Raw genomic sequence first — 18,470 nt, forward strand, 5'->3', positions numbered from 1 at the left:
ACAGCTATGGACGGCTGCATCAACAATGGAAATGGAGAACATGGTCCATTCGGACTCAATGTCTCCAACCTCCCTTGAAATCTGGTCGAAGCTCTCCCGGAGGTGGGAGTTGAAGACCTCCCTGACAGCGGGTTCCGCCAGACATTCCCAACAGACCCTCACAGTACGTTTGGGTCTGCCAAGTCTGTCCCGCTTCCTCCCCTGCCAGCGGATCCAACTCACCACCAGGTGGTGATCAGTTGACAGCTCAGCCCCTCTCTTCACCCGAGTGTCCAAGACATACCACCGAAGGTCAGATGATATGACTACAAAGTCAATCATTGACCTCCGGCCTAGGGTGTCCTGGTGCCACGTGCACTGATGGACACCCTTATGCTTGAACATGGTGTTCGTTATGGACAAACTGTGACTAGCACAGAAATCCAACAACAGAACACCGCTCGGGTTCAGATCGGGGAGGCCGTTCCTTCCAATCACACCCCTCCAGGTATCACTGTCACTACCCACGTGGGCATTGAAGTCCCCCAGCAGAACGATGGAGTCCCCGGTTGGAGCACTTTCCAGTACCCCTCCCAGGGACTCCAAGAAGGCCGGGTACTCTGCACTGCCGTTTGGCCCATAGGCCGAAACAACAGTGGGAGAACATGACGGCTGAGCTGGGGGGCTATAAGCAAGCCCACACCAGCTCGCCGCCTCTCACCGCGGGCAACTCCAGAGTAGAAGAGAGTCAAGCCTCTCTCAAGGAGTTGGGTTCCAGAGCCCAGACTGCGCGTGGAGGTGAGTCCGACTATCTCTAGTCGGTACCGCTCAACCTCCCGCAGTAGCTCTGGCTCTTTCCCCCCCAGTGAGGTGACATTCCATGTCCCCATAGCCAGAGTCGATGTCCAGGGTTTGGGTCGTCGGGGCCCCCGCCTACGACTGCCACCCAAAACGCAAAGCACCGGCCCCTACTGATCCTTCCTGCGGGTGGTGGGCCTACGGGAAGGCGGGCCCACGTCGCTCCTTCGGGCTCAGCCCGGCCGGGTCCCGTGGGCAAAGACCCGGCCACCAGGCGCTCGCCTGCGAGTCCCAACCCCAGGCCTGGCTCCAGGGTGGGGCCCTGGTGACGCCAGTCCGGGCGACGTGAACATCCTCGTTTTTTCACTATCCATAAGGGCTCTCCACTTGTTAAGGGCTTCACAAGCCCTTAACAAGTGGAGAGTGAGGTGGAAAAGTACCTGATGTGCCCTGATGTAGACAGTGAATCTGCACCTCTGGATTGGTGAAGGCTGCATGAACATAACTTCCCCAGATTGTCTCAGCTTGCGAAAAAGTACTTGTGCATCCCAGCCACCAGCACCCCCTCAGAAAGAATTTTTAGTACTGGGGGTAATATTGTTACATGCACCAGGGCAGCTTTAAAACCAGAGAAGGTCAACCAGTTGGTGTTCCTAGCACAAAACCTGGAGTGAAAATATACTTCAATTGTTCAAGTATGTTTAGAGTAACAATAACTTGAAGAGTTACTTTTTCATATTTCTATGCTGGTTTTATATTTCAATGTACCTGCACTGTATCAGGTTTGTTTTTTTGTTACAGATGTAAAGTCTACCTCAGTTTTATTTTAATTTCTGCTATGTTTACACTGCACATATTTTAAAATACTTTATTCTCTCACTTTGTTCTCAGGTTTGTTGTTTGTTGTTTCTATGTTTACATTTTTACACTTTGCACTATTTTGTTAAACTTAATTAAGCATTGTAACGTATTCTTATTTTTGCACCTTAATTGTTCAGTGTTCATTGTGATTTTATACTTTTATTTAAATTTATTATTTGAGTGTTTTCCATTGTTGTGTTTACAGAGGACGGCTAAATTTAAAATAAAAATGTTTAAATTTAAAGTATTTTTCTCCTAGTCCTTATTTTAAATAGGTCATAAAGAATATCAATAATTATCGATATCGACAATATAAAACACTTATATCGTGATACAGTTTTCAGCCATATCGCCCAGCCCTACCCCCAACTGGCAACTCCCACAGTCTCTCCCGAAGTCTCCATCTCTGCTTATAATTACACCTCAGAGTGCTATTCTCCCGTTTGTCCCCCAGCCAGTCTCATCTGTGATTAACACTGTCATTGGAAATTTTTCCCATGCAGATGATTGTAAAGTGCTTTGTAAATGGCTTTTTCTCATAATATTTGTTCAGACTTTTACTAAACTACCTACTATAGCTTAATCAGCCAGTTAGTTGGAGATTTAGATATTAGTTAGACATTTAGTTAGGTTGTAAACCTGCAATGCAAACACAAAAAACAAAACCCAGAATTAACCAACGAAAGTTTACAATCATTCACGTGACATTAATTCTTGTTTTGATACACTAGCAATGCCAGCTTATAGTCACTGGTACAAGGCGTACCAGTCCTGACGATCAATTAAATTAAATGAAACCACAGCATTAGTCAACTGCGCTTTCTGATGAACTGCACGTGCTCCACCCACACAGTCAAAGATTAGGAAATTTTACACTTTTTTTTTTTAAATTAAAATTTTTGCTTTTTGTAATACTTGCTGGCTGTGACGACTTACACCAACACCAAACAACTTGGTAGTAAGTCCTTTATTGTTACTTTTGGTAATTCTATTTCTTAATCACTGGCCCTCCCTAGTTAGGTCTAACCAGTGAGGGAGAAATTAATAAATGAATATATTGATGATTTTAAATTAAATTAAAATCTGTGTGTTTCTTCTGCTGTGGGTCAGTCATAACCAGCTGAGATCACTGCCAGTGGAGGTGTGTACTCTAAAGAACCTCTGTAGCCTCAAACTCCAACAGAATCTGCTGGAGAGCCTGCCAGAGGAACTGGGACAGCTGGAGAACCTGAGTGAGCTGGTAATTACAAATATTTTATGTAGTGTGTTATAGTCCCACCAGGCTCTTTCTGTTGTGTTGTGTGATTGTCAGCCAACATTTACTTGTCCTGCCCTGTGATTGGTTTAAGGACCTGTCCAACAACCATCTGAAGGACCTACCCTCCAGCTTGGGCCAGCTCACCTGTCTGCAGAAACTGAACCTGTGTCACAACAAGCTCAGCTGTCTACCTGACTGCCTGGCCCAGCTCAAAAGTAAGACTATACTGCTATACTGCTTCACTGTATGTCAGTGTTTCTGCTTCTTTACTTGGCCATTTTCATACTTTATGTACCATAATCAGAACGTCTTCCATATTTATCCATTGTCAGCATAATGTCCATTTCCACACCCATGATTATATCAGTAGTGTCACACTAATCACTGTGCTGCTCTCACTTTCTCTCTTTAAAACAAATAATGTTTTCATTTACTTTTTTTCCAAGGTGCTTCTAAATCTCTTATATTTGTGAAGCTGCCTGCAGGTGATTCACATTGAAAGCCTTTCAATGGGTAAAAGGGCAAAATCCCTTCTTTGCCCAACAGTCCTTTAATTTGAAATATCTCAAAAAAAAAAAAAAAAAAAAAAGTTTTATTGACAGTCGTTTAACAGTAATTGCCAGAAAATGGAATGGAACACTGCTTGGAAATAATTAGTGAATGAACATAGGAGTATGACATGTTTCTGTTGTTGTACTGATAGAATTAGTGCTGTAGAAGACATTATACTGAATTTGCTATTATATAGAGTCTTTACCAGGCCTTTAGTTGTTTGTGTTTATTTGAGAATTTAGGGTGTCTGAACATTGTGGAAATATGGTATCTACTGACCTCCATGTCAGTGTGTGTGTCCATGTGTCTGTCTGTGTGTGTGTGTAGGGTGGAACTTAATGTGTTTAAAAGTTTATCAGGTGTCCAAACACTCCAACAAGGTTCTCAATACTCAGGATTTTACAACATGGAAAGTTATCAAAACAGCATATTTCTTTCATCTATGATAAACAGTAGAAATGCTCTTTTCATGATACAGCGTAATCCAACAGGAATATGCGCTTGCATGTCAGAATCAGAATCCCAGTCAGCTTTACTGGCCCAGTATGTGTGTGCATACGAGGAGTTTGACTTCAGTTTAAACATTGCACTCAATTTACTTGCAGTTTACTTACTTGCAGAAAACAGCTCAACAAGCACAAAAAACAAAGACTGAACAATAAGTGAAGTAGTACAAAAATATAAGATAAACAATATATACAAAGAATGATGAGGCATTAAACAATATGTGCAATGAAATTTACAATGTGCAGTGATGGATGTACATGTTGAAAACAGTGGAAAAAAACAAAATATTTATACTGAGACAAATATTTATTCTGAAATATATATATAAAACAAAATATACTGAGTTGGTGGGAGTTTTGGTGGGATGAGTCTCTCACTGAACGTACTCCTGTGCCTGACCAGCACATCATGAAGTGGGTGTGAGACGTTGTCCAAGATAGTCTGTACCTTAGTCAGCATCCTCCTCTCTGACACCACCATCAGAGAGTCATACTCCATCCCCACAACGTCACTGGCCTTGCAGATCAGTTTATTGAGTCTGTTGGCGTCCGCCATCCTCAGCCTGCTGCCCCAGCACGCAACAGCGTAGAGAATAGCACAAGCCACCACAGACTCATAGAAAGTCCTGAGCATAGGAAGGACCTCAGTCGCCTCAGAAAATAGAGACGACTCTGGCCCTTCCTGTAGAGAGCGTCAGTGTTCTTTGCCCAGTCAAGTTTATTGTCAATATGTACCCCCAGGTACTTGTAATCCTCAACAATGTCCACTCCGACCCCCTGGATGGAAACAGGGGTCACTGGTGCCTTGGTTCTCCTTAGGTCCACTACCAGTTACTTAGTCTTTGCCACATTTAGTTGCCGATGGTTCTGCTCACGCCATGTGACAAAGTTGTCCACAGCAGCCCTGTACTCATCCTCATCACCCTTGCTGATACATCCAACTATCGCAGAGTCATCAGAAAACTTCTGAAGGTGTCAGGTCTCTGTGCAATAGTTGAAGTCAGTGGTGTAGAGGGTGAAGAGGAAGGGAGAGAGAACAGTCCCCTGTGGGGCACCAGTGTTGCAGACCACTCTGTCTGACACACAGTGTTGCAGGCGCACATACAGTCTGCCAGTCAGGTAGTCCACAATCCAGGACACTAGGGGGGCATCCACCTGCATAGCTGTCAGTTTGTCACCCAGTAGAGCTGGACGAATGGTGTTAAATGCACTGGAGAAGTCAAAAAACATAACCCTCACAGTGCTTGCCGGCTTGTCCAGGTGGGCATAGACATGGTTGAGCAGGTAGATGATGGCGTCCTCAACTCCAAGTCGGGGCTGATAGGCGAACTGAAGGGGGTCCAAGAGTGGCTTGACCATGGGCTGGAGTTGTTCCAGGATGAGTCTCTCCAGGGTCTTCATAATGTGGGAGGTCAGTGCCACAGACTGTCATCCTTTGAGTCCCTGGGCCGTGACGTCTTTGGCACAGGAACGAGGCATGACATCTTCCACAGCATGAGGACCCTCTGGAGACTTAGGCTCATGTTAAAGACATGGTGAAGAACTCCACACAGCTGGAGGGCAAAGGCTTTGAGCATCCTGGGGCTGACACCATCAGGGCCTGGAGCCTTGTTCGAGTGGAGTCTCATCACCTGTCTTCTCACCTGGTCAGCAGTGAAGCACACTGTGGAGGTGACAGGTGGGGGAGAGGTGTAGTCCTCAGGTTGGGGAGTAAAGTCAATCTGGCAGTCTGAGGAGGTGTGAAGAGGGCTCACACAGGAGGATGGGGGGGTGTAAAGCTTGGTTTAGGCTTCTGCGTCGCGGCGACGCCGTACCTACGCCGTCGACGCAGACCCCTACGCGGACCCTACGCCGTAGCCTGACGCGCACCTCCAAAAAATCCTGACTACGCGTCGCGTCGACGCGTAGTGACGTGAACGTCGAGGACTGTGATTGGTCCGTTCAGAACGTAATTTTCGGTTCAGTCGTAGCCCTATGGTCGCAGCACAACAACACCGCCATTTTCAAAGTTTCTGTGGTGAGAGCTACAAGAAAAACTGGACCAAGCCGAAGAAAGAATTATCGAGGAGGTACGCAAGTACGACCACCTCTACAACTCCTCTTCGCGGCAGCAAGAGCCCCCCGAAACCATACAAAGACACAGCCGCACCCCCCTAGCGGCTTGGCAGTGAATTGCGGAGCAACGCGTTCCCTCGACGCAGAACTACGAATGCTCAGTGACGGCGTAGGGTGTACGCCGTAGGTACGGCGTCGCCGCGACGCCGAAGCCTAAACCAAGCTTAAGAAGGAGGAGAAGGAGAAGGAGGGGGGGAGTTGGGAGTGGTTGATGGTTGTCATCCAGGACAGACAGCAGAGGAGTCAGAGGGGGGATGAGCCAGGCCTGAAGTGTGAAATCTATTAAAAACAGATTCAGATCATTGGCCCTGTCAACACTGTCTTCAACTCCTCTGCTGTTCATCCTGAATCCAGTGATGGTCCTCATACTACTCCAGACCTCTCTCAAGTTGTTCTGCTGGAGTTTCCACTCCAGCTTCCTCATGATGTCACAGTGTCAGTGAGTTCGTACAGATCTGTTGCAGCAGTCTCAAAAACACTCCATGCAGTCAAAGCAGGCATGTAGGTCCAGCTTTGTGTCAGTGGTCCATCTTTTCACAGTCTTAACTACAGGCTTAGCAGATTTCAATTTCTGCCTGTAGAATGGAAGAAGATGGACCAAACAGTGATTGGAGAGCCCCAAGACTGTAGCTTGTTACTGTAGCTTAGGGGACACTTAATATGCTGTCTGTATTTTGGCAGTTCATGGGTAAGGTTTGCTCTGTTGTTCCAAGAAAAAATGTTTCTGCTACACGTTAGTAATCTGGTGAACCAGATGTTGTAAAGCCTCACTAACACAGACCTGAGATGGGATGCCAACACCAACCAGAATAAATGAGGAGAACTCCCATGGTGAATAAAAAGGATTACAGTTTATGGATATAGTCTCTAGGTGACGGCTGCATGATTTCTTCAACACTGTGACATATTTTCACCAACTTTCATTAGTGTAGAAGCAGATTCCACTTCTTCTGGTTTTCCCCGAAACCTCAGTTAGGTCTGAGGTCAGAGTCCGGTAGCTAAAATGCAGTGTGCGCTGTGTCCTCACTGAACTAGATGTCAGTAAAGCACAGAGTGGCAGATATGCAAAAGTGTTTGTACTTTTTAGGAACAGTTAGTCCATCTTATTTGACAGCGAGCAGACATTGGCCAGATGTAAAGATAGGAGCACTGTTCGAAATCGCCACTGTCTCAGCTTAAGGAGAGAAAACTTCCTGTATTCTATCGGAGGGGGACAGCTTCAACTGCAACAAATAAACAAAAACACAAAGGACCATCTTGATAATATCAGTTGGCCAATCATGTATGTGATGCATTGATGGACTCACTCCATTCAGATGAATGAGAGAGCTGTGTTTTTTCCGTGGACTGTACAAAAGACGTGGACATAGCCACTGTGATGTCACCCATTGGTTTGTGAACTACCATTTTGAAGCCTCAAGTTTTGTAGTTTGCCCATCACCATCTTGGTTTTTGGAGCCAAAAATGACCATATTTGGACAAGAGAGTGGATACACATTGCTCCACCTCTATCCTTATTTCCAGGTCATTGAGGTAGCGGGACCATAATTGACAAAATTAACATCATGCTTTTTTGAAAAGAAATTGAAACTAGAGATGGAGTGTATAAACTCATTCGGAAAATGTTTACTTAGCTAATAAATTAAGTGACAAGTAAGATCATTTTCTCCTAGACTTCTGTACAATTTGCAACCACTGGCCTGCTGACCATTAGAAAGAATGCAAGTTTAAGGCATTTCCTCATTGACTTGACTTTTCAGACCCAAAGGCTGCATCCAACTCTTTTATACAGTCTGTTTTGTTTCATGCAGAGCTCGAGTCAGTTTGAACAACTAAGATTGTCATTGTGCAATGTGTCATCCACCCGCGTCCAAGTCTAAGTTTTTCTGCCTGTTTTAAATGGGTGCACTCAAACCTAACCAGCACAGTGCAGACACAAATGCTGTTCATTGGTCGAACAAGCACTTTGTTTGAAGCATACTGAGCTTGAAAACTGCAGTGTTCTATGAAAAAACAGAAAAACATGACTTGCTACCCAGTCCTGTAAGAGTATCTGTTTGCTTGAGTTCTAACTTGATTTGACAGATGTTAAGCTGTTGGACTGCAGCAATAACCACCTGACTGAAATTCCTGCGAGCTTATCAGAGATGCTGGCTATGGAGCAGCTGTACCTCAGACACAACAAGCTCCAACTCCTCCCAAAGCTCCCTGCACCTATGCTCAAGGTAAACATCGTGAGAGTTTTCCCAGGTGTAAAGCTCATGTGTGAATGATGCTGGTAGCATTATATTCATGACCAGATTTACTGAAATTTTAGTGTGTTGTTTTTGATACATTCTACTGTTGGAGTCATGTAATGTGTGTTGCCTGACTCAAAAAAAAAAACCAAAAAAAAACCAAGCAGTTGGAACACTGTGTAAGATGTAAATAAGAACCAAATGCTTACTGGCAATGGTTTAATGAAGTGTTTCCCAGCCCATATAGTAATATCCTTATACAGTCATGTTTCACAAAGTGGTGGACCTTACCCCATCCTTTCTTGTGAATGACTGAGTCATTTGAATTCAGACTAAGCATATATTTACAAAAAACAGTTATGTTGATGAAATAAAACATTTCACACAACATCCCAACATTTTTGGAATTGCAGTTATATTAATTAAACAGGTACAACAGCCTGGTAGTGCAGTCATCTCAGGTGTACTGTCAGAGTTGGTAGTAAACTGTAAACTGACACTTTCATAAGTTTAGAATATAGGTTCAGGAATAAAAGCATTATGGTTTCTGTCTTACAAAGTTACCTTGCACATGTGATTCAAATCATTTGTATCTGTTAATTGACCTGACGAGTTAAAAAATATGTATTTGTTTGACACAGGAGTTTGCATACCTATTTTCAGTCAGAGAAAGTCAAAACTTCCATCTATATTAAATATTTTTTCCTATATTATGGCCTCAAGTAATATTGTTTTGTTTTGTGTGTGTATAGGATTTGTATGTTGGCAACAATCAGATTGAGCAGCTGCAGATGGAGCAGCTGGCCTGCCTGACATCCATCTCTCTTCTAGAGCTCCGAGACAATAAGATCAAAACCCTCCCCGAACAGATCACCTTATTGAACACACTCACACGCCTTGACCTCACCAACAATGATATTACCATGTATGTCAATGGGATCATGACACCTAAACAAGTTACCTTTTTATGCCCATGCGCCAAAATGAATGCATGATCGAAATATCCAGTCACTAACAAATATAACCGTTGCACCAGTGTTTGCACCAGTCCACGCTTTCATCATTCACAGCTCAGAGGGATTTCACAAGTTAGATTTTATAGTCATGTGCACTCCTACACACACTTGCGAAAATATTTACCAGTAAATACTGTAAGTGCTTTGACAGTTTCAGATATTTTCATGTGAAGTAGATCTATCTCTGTCAGTCTTCCAGCATCTCTCAGCCTGCTGCCCAATCTGAAGGTGTTACTGTTGGAGGGAAACCCTTTGCGAGGAATCAGAAGGGACCTGCTCACTGTAGGTGACACAAACACAGAGGATGCAGAGTTAAACAGTTTGACCACAGTAATCTGAAATCACAGTATTGGCAAAATATAATACACTGACACGTGTTTTACCTTGTTAAGAAGTATCTAAATTTTATCTAGATGTTAATGTAGCATTGAAAACAAATCTTGACAAATTCAGCTAAATTAACTAAATTAGTGAATGCAAACCAGAAATAATAACAGTGCACTAACCACTACAACAGCAGTTGGTATGTTTCATGATGGTTGTGTATGGAATTTCAGTGGCATGTTTCCATGTAGAACCATTAAATCAGCTGATAATGTTTACATATAAACAGTGATGTTAATATTCTAAGTGCTTACATGCCTCCTTTGTTGTCCCCATCAGAAAGGAACCAGTGAGCTTCTGAAATATTTGAGAGGAAGAATTAAAGGTACAGTTAACTTTTTTTTGCTGATTTGAAACAGTTTTGACCACTAAACCTAAAAGGGCTGAAACGGTTCAATCAAAAGCCTGTACAATGCTATTCTGTGTGAGCCATGTCAATGACAAATTTCCATTGCCTTGCAATGGACAATAAAGTTTTTTTCGATTTGATTTGTATTCCAGTTGCTTCAGCAAACCCACAAAATGAAAATAATTTCTTGCCCCCATATTGAGACCATTCAACCATTCAACACCTTAAGATCTCTGCTGCTAGACCCTATAGACAGGACCACCCCAGAGAGGTTTAGGGTTAAGACTGGAGATAATTGTGGGGAAAATTCAAGCAGTTATGTGCAGCATTGCAATGTGAAGAGTTTGGAATTAGTCTTTGTATTATCACAGTTTGATCCATTGCAGTCAATAATAATTAAGAAGTCTTGAAAGCCTCATCAGTATTTTTGTGCCATGTATGTGTCAGCCAGTTAAGCCAGAGAAGGACTCAATTGTACATGATATATTGGCCCAAAAAGGCAGAAGCCTAAAACAGCCTGAAAGCATTTTTGCTGTAGCCATCTAGTAAGCAGCTTCCTTTGAAATAGAGCACCATCTTGGAATGCAGTATCTAGATCCCTCAACACATCCCTTGGAGCATTACATGGACAGGAGACTGAAAGCTACATAAACAGCATCGACACAGACCAATTCTGCTCACAGCATCTATTGGGAGATCACAGGTCATTGAGCAGGAATCAGTGGATAGCCACAGAACAATTAAGATATGCCTTCACATGTGACACTAGAAACCATCTCTGAACAGAGACAGGAGTTACCATCCACCCATGTACAGCCTGTTATCTTGTGATTCAAGTTCTACACTTAGTCACAAAAACTGTGAAATGCAATTAAAAATTCTGAAAAAGCTAGCAAGTGGATCCAGAGTTGAGATTATACACACACTGTATCTTGATATGTGTTGAAGGGTTTAAGTTTCTCAGAAGTAGTGAGATGTTCAAATATTGATCATTTTCTTATTTCAGTTTGAAGCCACCAGCTGACTTTTTTCTACCTCACAGTGATCTTCGATTTTTTTTTTTTTTTTTTTTTTTTTTTTTTCCTAGATTTGTAGCCACAGTTGAATGCTCTTTTTTGTCAGGAGATTGGACACTACAAGCTGTCTGGCTTAGACCCACACTTGATGTGAACCTCGAGTCATCACAGGGTGTCAGCAAATGCACCTGCAGAGAAATCTTAATGATTCATTCCATTTGATTAATCAATCAAATATTTTAATTATAGGGATTGTAAGCAGAAAAAAACAAGTAAAACATTATTACTGAATAAAGAGGAATATACTGGATTTGGTAATGGCGTTTTGTCACCCATTATACTAAATGAACAGCAAAACAATGAAACCCTTAAGTGTCAATGCTTAGTATATTTATTGAACTATGGTTTTAATCCATTACAGCTCTAAAATCTATAGACTCTACTGATTTCATTCAGTCTACTAGCCTTACTGAATCTTGTGTCCAAATCTGCTAACTCTTCTCTGCTTAATTTGATGCAGTGTCTATTCTAGATATGCAAATTAAAGGTCTCTGTCTGTCTGTCTGTCTGCCTGCCTGCCTGCCTGCCTGCCTGCAGACCTGCCTGCAGACAAGCCTGAGAGAGCAAATGAGGGACATACAGCAATGACGTTACCCAGCCAGGCCAGGGTCAATCTACATGACATTAAAACTCTGAAGATATTGGTGTACAGGTCAGTTATACACATTTAACAAAGTAAAGAAAAAAAGATGGCACTTAGGGATGCACATTTTGGATTTTTTTTATGACCATTAACCGACGCCCTTTAACGATTAATAACCGTTAACCGATAAGATTTAAATGCCCTTTCATGCTGCCATTCCGTCATTCCGTCATTCCGACATACCACCATTTAGACATATCACCATCCCGAAATACCGCTATTCCGACACACAAACGTCCCACCATTCCGACAAGGCTTTCCATGTAAGGAAAGGTTGGAATCAGAGAGTCACTGACTCGGCGCTGTCCGGTGCTGAACTGCAGATTTACAATGACGGCAAATAGTTAGATTACTCATCTAAAATGTAAAAAAAAAAGCTACAAGCTTTAGATATAATTAACAGTACTGTAGGCTTCAATCGTCTGCTATTGCTTTTTAAATTATGTCGAGAGCGAGCGCGCTGGTGATTTCTTTAATTGTGTGTTCTGCTTCATTTCCAAAATAAAGTTTGAGCTTCTGAAATCTGATTTTTAAACAGTTCTGATGGAGCTCAATGTTTATCTGGATGATGCGGCTTCATTCCGAACAATTTTACTGTAAACCTGGACGACCCGCGACGTGTCGAGATAAAAAAATAATATTCAATGTAATGTGTGTTTTGTGCGTAATTGTATACAAGGATACACACCCTCCCCTACTGTACAGCACGAAGGAGACTGGAATTAGTCAGTGACTTCAGGTGTCATCTGCAGAGCCGTCATTGATATCTGTAATATTAATGTTGCATATGATGCTAGCGTGCATGGAGACACACGCGCCACGCGTCACACTTTCTCCTGGCCATCATGGAGGGCAAAGTTCGCTGCGATGGTCCTCCATCGTCTGATGCTGGATGCTTGTTTCTTAAGTGGTACTGCATTGTACTCGTACTGCTGGAGTATTTCAGTGCTGTACCGCATAATTTGCAAATGACCTCCTCCCCTTTCCGGTCGAAATTGTCCCACACAGAACTCCTTTTTGCTCTCTTCATCTTCGCTGTAAAGTGGGCTGTGATGGAAAGCACGTGATGGCATGTGTTGCACCTGTCGACACGCCCCCATGAGTTGATTGAATTACGTAGCTTAAAAACAAAATTGACCGTTAGTATTAATCGGTTAGAGTTACTGTTATCGGTTAACGGTTAAACGGTTAACCATGTGCATCCCTAATGGCACTCATAATGTCAAAAACAACAAAAGAATCATCATATGTTAATCTTTTAGGTACATTTATTTGCAACCAGTTGGCTGGTAAATTTGCTGACACATTTTAACACAAAGCCTTCATCAGAGCATGGTGTTATACACCATGTCTGAGTTATGTACTTGGAAATAATAGCAAAATTTGTACTTGTAATTTTTATGTTCATTCTAGCTTCTCATTCAGTAGTCACCTTGATCCTGTCACTTGCAATGTTGAACTAGCTGAATGTTCACATCACTGCCCTTCATCTTTTCAGTTGGAAAGTGAATGTAAGTATTAAAGCTGTATTAAGAATTTAACCACAAGAGGGCAAAGACTTCACATAAAGGGCCTGTTTCACAAAAGCGATTTGTGAGCACTGCTTACACACTAAATTGCAGATTAGTTTGAGTCCTGCAGCACACTTGCATGCTTGTGCATGGGCAGCAAGTATGCTGTTTTGATTACTGATATGTGTAAAGATAAACAAGAGGAAATGATCTGATGTTGTAAATCACAGCTTGCATAATTATTGTAAATTTTGTGAAACAGCCCCTGGCTCACAAACATGGTTCTGAGATCAATCCATTCCCTACACTTTGTCTCCTGTTGAGGGCCATGGGTTTGATGCTTGGCAGATTTCATACATTTTCCTGTTGCATCCAGATTAATACTGTAGATGTATATAAGAATTCTGAGAGGGTTATGATGTCATCTGAATCATAAAATGGAACAATAAAATTATTATTCAAACTCTCTTTTAATAGCTGATATCTTAGCACAGAAAAATTGTTATCAGCATATAAGCCCATTGACAAAAAAATGTCAGTACAGAAATGTCAAAATATGTTAGAGATCATTTAGAAATAGTTTCTCCATTACATAGTTTGTCCACTGGAGAGTACTGACAAGTTTATTTTTATTCTGTAAAAAGACCCACTCACTACATACCTTGGTCACATTTCAGTGTGCTCACTTCTAGTTTGACCTCCAAGTAAAGTGGTGTAGATAATCTACATAAACCTTTTGTTTCCAACATGTTAGTTTGTTTCTGATCATCTGACTTCATCTGTTTTGACCCATCAAACATCTTTTTAGTGATGTCGGTGTTTTCCCAGATCTCACTAATTGCCTTTGTTATCGTGACTGATCAAATGTAAATAGGACCCATGTAATCAACTCAATTGATACTTGAAAGCTGTATATATTTGTTGGATATTAATTACCGTTGGTTTCAGCATTAAACAGTCCAGTCTACAGTCTAGTTACTCTAAAAGTTACAGTAACTAACTTTGTTTGTGTGTTTAGTGAGAAGCAGGCATCTAATATTCCAGATGAACTTTTTGATGCTGCAGCAGATCAGGGTGTTACCACTGTTAATTTCAGCAAGAACCAGCTGACCTCCATACCTTTCAGGTACACACATGCATCATGCAACCATACTCACAGTCACATCCACACCTACCCTCAATGCTGGTGGTGCTGACATTATCACTGTATGGCAGAGATCAATCCTTGGAATACAGCAAAAGGTTGTTTGAGCACTAACTACATGTGTGTTGTATGTGCAGACTGCTGGAGTTCCAATCCTCACTATCAGATATCAATCTGGGTTTCAACAGACTGACCTGCTGTTCTCCTGACATCTGCAAGTTACTGCAGCTGATACACATCGACTTTGGGTACACACACAGACACAGATCAACACAAATAGATTTACATCATATTTCCATTTTAAGACTGCTCCACAGAACTCAGTAATGCGTGTTGGCATTGTTGGCAAGTTCTGCTTACACAGTATTCATATGTGGCGCTATACATAATTTCCTGGAATATTCCAGAGACTAAGGTGATGTCTTCAAATGTCTTGTTTTGTCTAACAGTCCAAAACCCAAAAGTATTCAGTTTACAATCATGTAAAATGGAGAGAAGCTGCACATGTTCACACTGGAGAATCTGACACCACAATAATCATCAGACCAACAGATTAAATTTTAGTTTGCTGTTGCCGCCGGGTTTGAATATCCAACAGTTTGGATTTTGAATAGCTAGCAAAATACTTTACATACAGCATGTAAGCAAATAAGAATTAAATGAGTCCCAACCTAATGTTTTGTCATTTTCTGCTCGGATACTGCCACATTGTGTAAAACAGGGCAGAATTCTATATCGTATTCTACACATTGTACACTGTTGATTAGATTAGTGAGAATTGGAGTGACATGATAATTAATTAAGCCTTGGCTATCAACATTCAACTGCATGAGAAGTTGTAAATTTCATCATTCATCATTTTCCAACTCACCATTCTTCCAGCAATGCTACAGCTTCCTTTCACACATTGGTTGCCATATATCATGAAAGAATTGCAGCTCCATCTGTAATGGCCCTGTCATGTTCAAAGAGAGCCATTACAATACAGTTACACAAAGGAGAATTATGTTTGAATGACAAAAAGCCATAACTTTAACAGATAGATGAAGCCAGCAATGTTACAAATTCCATCAAAAGGACTTGGGAATAGCATAGGAATATGATTTTTATATAGAACCACCACTAAAAGTGCATTCGTGTCCTACCTTTTTTTTTCTTTTAGGAACAACCAGCTGAGTGATTTACCACCTGAAATGAGTAACTTAACTAAACTACGCTCCATTACCCTAAACTACAACAGGTAACTCGCTTTTTCAGGACCAGTTCAACTCCAAATTAACTCCTAATAATAATTGTAAAGAATGTGAATGTATACCATATGTATGGATTCACCCCTGACCTGTTGGTCTTTTCACTCAGGTCAAGTCAATTTGTGGGAGGAGCTCAAGTGTGACCTGTGGCTAATCTTCCTCTCATCTTAGCTCCTCCCAAAGGGAATGTTTGAGATAGATGAGGACAAGATACTGACGTAGGAGTTGTATTCACCAGATGAAATGATAAGCAGTCAGCAATGACTCATGACACACATATCAACTGTTGCAGGAAGTGCAGAAAGAATCCGGTTGCAATCCGGAAAAGCATCTGATGACTACTCAAAAATACATCCATTGCGACATCAAGTTGTCACAGAACATGGCTGGTAGAAATCACACCAATACATAATTAATGACTGGTTTTATTATTGTAAAAAATGAACAGACATGAGGGGCAAATTAAAACAATTGCTTTTCTGCTATTACAGTACTAATGGGACACATTTTTGGAGATACTACAGTCTTTTCCCAGAATGAGCAGATATTCTTTTGGAATAGAAAATAAAAATAATAGAGATGTGTTTTCATGATCAGCTGACCAATCAAAAAATATAGTCTGCATCGGATATACTTGTGATTCCTCACTCTCCCTAACTGCTATGAAATGCATTTAAGGGATTGGAGCATCACTGATGATGGCAGACCTGATTGATTGATTGATTTCCTGAGGAGTGAGGATGGGAGGAAGCAGTATTTGCGGAATAGAAAGCACCTCTTGTGAATCAATCAGCTGGACTGTGTCACTGGTTTGTCAACTCAGAGTTTTTTGTTTTTTTTTTACTGATCACAGGTTCAAGTCCTTCCCTGAAGTCCTCTATCAGATAGTTTCCTTGGAGGTGGTGTTGCTTGGTAACAACCAGGTGAATGGGGTGGACCCTTGTCGTCTGATGAAGTTGGTTCATTTGTCAACACTGGATCTGTCAAATAATGACCTGCTGAAGATCCCCCCTGAACTTGGCCTTTGTACCAGCCTCAGGTATGGAGCACACCTGAACAAAGAAGTACATCTCCACACACTGTCCTGTACCTTCTCCCAGCGTGTGTTTGCATTTGAACTGCTTCATTCCAGCAGCTGCTAAAGTCATTGAGTGCCAGCTCTAAGCACAAGCTGTCTTCTTAATGTACAGTATTTAATTGTGATCGGTTTTTCAGCATTTTTTTGTTTTTAAAATTACATTTAAAAAATGTGATGTGAAAAATGGATAGAAATAAAAATCAATAATTGAAAAATGTGGGTCAAAATCCCACACACTTTGTAAACTGAAGCCTGTGTCGTCCCACAGGTGTCTCAGTTTGGAGGGGAATCCTTTCCGCACACCCAGAACAGCCATTATGGCCAAAGGAACAGATGCAGTGATGGAGTACCTTCGCAGCCGCATACCTACATGACCCCTGACCTCAGCTGAGACAGCCTCACCACCATGATCGACGCAGATCTTTGTTGGGCTTGCTATTCCTCCTGCAAGTCTACAGTTGGGATGTCATCAGGTGTTGAGAAGCAAACCAGTAGCCAAAGCTAAACAATGAAAATCAAAATCTCAGTATAGCTGCAGCTACCTGGTTTGTTTGAGATGGATGTGTTGATTGTCTAAATTTGGTTAATATTTTTGGACAGTCACATACAAAATTCTGCCTACATGTGTAACTGAAGAGAACCAATCACAAATACACTTCTGTCAATAAAGTTGTTGCTAAGAATTATAAGTAGTTGTGTGGATTTGCTTATTTTGTATTGTGTAACAGGTCATGATCTAGTCCAAGCTCTGTAAGAAGTACTTTTCACAATCTCAGCCAAAGTGGTTCTCACAACAGAGGCCTATTAAAACAACACCGTTATAAGCAGCTATAAAGGAGATAGTAGTTTTGTCAGCCAGAATGTTGTTTTTTTTCCCTCAAAATAAGCTCTGTTTATGCATACAGGTAAAAAAAAAAAAAAAAAAAAAAACCTTCATACTACAAGTATTTGGCCCTCCTGTTTGGTCAAGTGTCGTTTGCTGACCTCTTTTTACCACCCATAATATCCCGTGTTTAAATCAGAATGGAGGATTGACACTGTTGCACAATATACTTCATGTGCCCTTGTATCTTGTCATTGACATACAGTAGGTATAACTAAACTGTCCAGTTCATCGAATCACCCATACTGTGTGTGCTACAGCTTTGTAATTTCAACCCAGAATGTGAACAGCAGAGAACCTTACTACATGATGTGTTGTGGCTTCTGTGTGTACGCACTGAGCGGGGTGGGGGGTGGGGGTTACAGACACAACTGGCTCTCTTAAAAGAGCCGGAATTCCCATGACTATTAAACTGGCTTTTTCTATTGTATGACAACATTTTGAAAGGGCATATAGCAGTTGGCAAATCAAACCTAACACCTGATTCTCCAGCAGCCTGCTAACACTTTACCTTGTGTACCAAAGGGTTTGTTATACAGAACCATGGACACTGGAAAAGGGTAGGGACTTTCAATAGATACAGTGCTTAACAAATTTATTAGACCACCACCCAAAGTAAGGTTTATGACACAGCTGCCCTAAATTAACAGCATTGGTAATTACCAAAATCATCTTTTATGTTTCTCTAATGGTTAATACACCAATATGTAGGACCTCTTTAACCAAAATGATATCTTTAATGCTAAAATATAATTATTATTGTTATCCATGAATTTTCAAATTTTCTGATTTACAAAAAAACTGAAAAAATAGTAAAGCACATCATTATT

General features: G+C 41.5%; 1 protein-coding gene across 3 annotated transcripts in view; it reads left to right on the top strand.

Annotated features, from left to right (window-relative positions):
* Positions 1 to 17,446, top strand: part of lrrc40 (leucine rich repeat containing 40) — a 42,067-nt gene extending 24,621 nt beyond the window's left edge. The window contains exons 4-15 of one of the 3 annotated variants that reach the window (XM_076722607.1): positions 2,749 to 2,878; positions 2,988 to 3,111; positions 8,155 to 8,294; positions 9,059 to 9,231; positions 9,514 to 9,604; positions 9,986 to 10,031; positions 11,669 to 11,783; positions 14,304 to 14,411; positions 14,567 to 14,677; positions 15,592 to 15,669; positions 16,533 to 16,718; positions 17,026 to 17,446. In XM_076722607.1, coding sequence (XP_076578722.1) covers positions 2,749 to 2,878; positions 2,988 to 3,111; positions 8,155 to 8,294; positions 9,059 to 9,231; positions 9,514 to 9,604; positions 9,986 to 10,031; positions 11,669 to 11,783; positions 14,304 to 14,411; positions 14,567 to 14,677; positions 15,592 to 15,669; positions 16,533 to 16,718; positions 17,026 to 17,131 — 1,408 coding nt within the window. In that variant the 3' untranslated portion in view covers positions 17,132 to 17,446. The remainder of the gene's footprint in view (positions 1 to 2,748; positions 2,879 to 2,987; positions 3,112 to 8,154; positions 8,295 to 9,058; positions 9,232 to 9,513; positions 9,605 to 9,985; positions 10,032 to 11,668; positions 11,784 to 14,303; positions 14,412 to 14,566; positions 14,678 to 15,591; positions 15,670 to 16,532; positions 16,719 to 17,025) is intronic. The other 2 variants (XM_076722616.1, XM_076722625.1) reach the window with 2 other exon arrangements.
* The last annotated feature ends 1,024 nt before the right edge of the window (positions 17,447 to 18,470 follow it).

The sequence above is a fragment of the Chaetodon auriga genome, chromosome 3 (assembly GCF_051107435.1).
Source record: "Chaetodon auriga isolate fChaAug3 chromosome 3, fChaAug3.hap1, whole genome shotgun sequence".
In the NCBI taxonomy this organism is placed as follows: Eukaryota; Metazoa; Chordata; class Actinopteri; order Chaetodontiformes; family Chaetodontidae; genus Chaetodon; species Chaetodon auriga.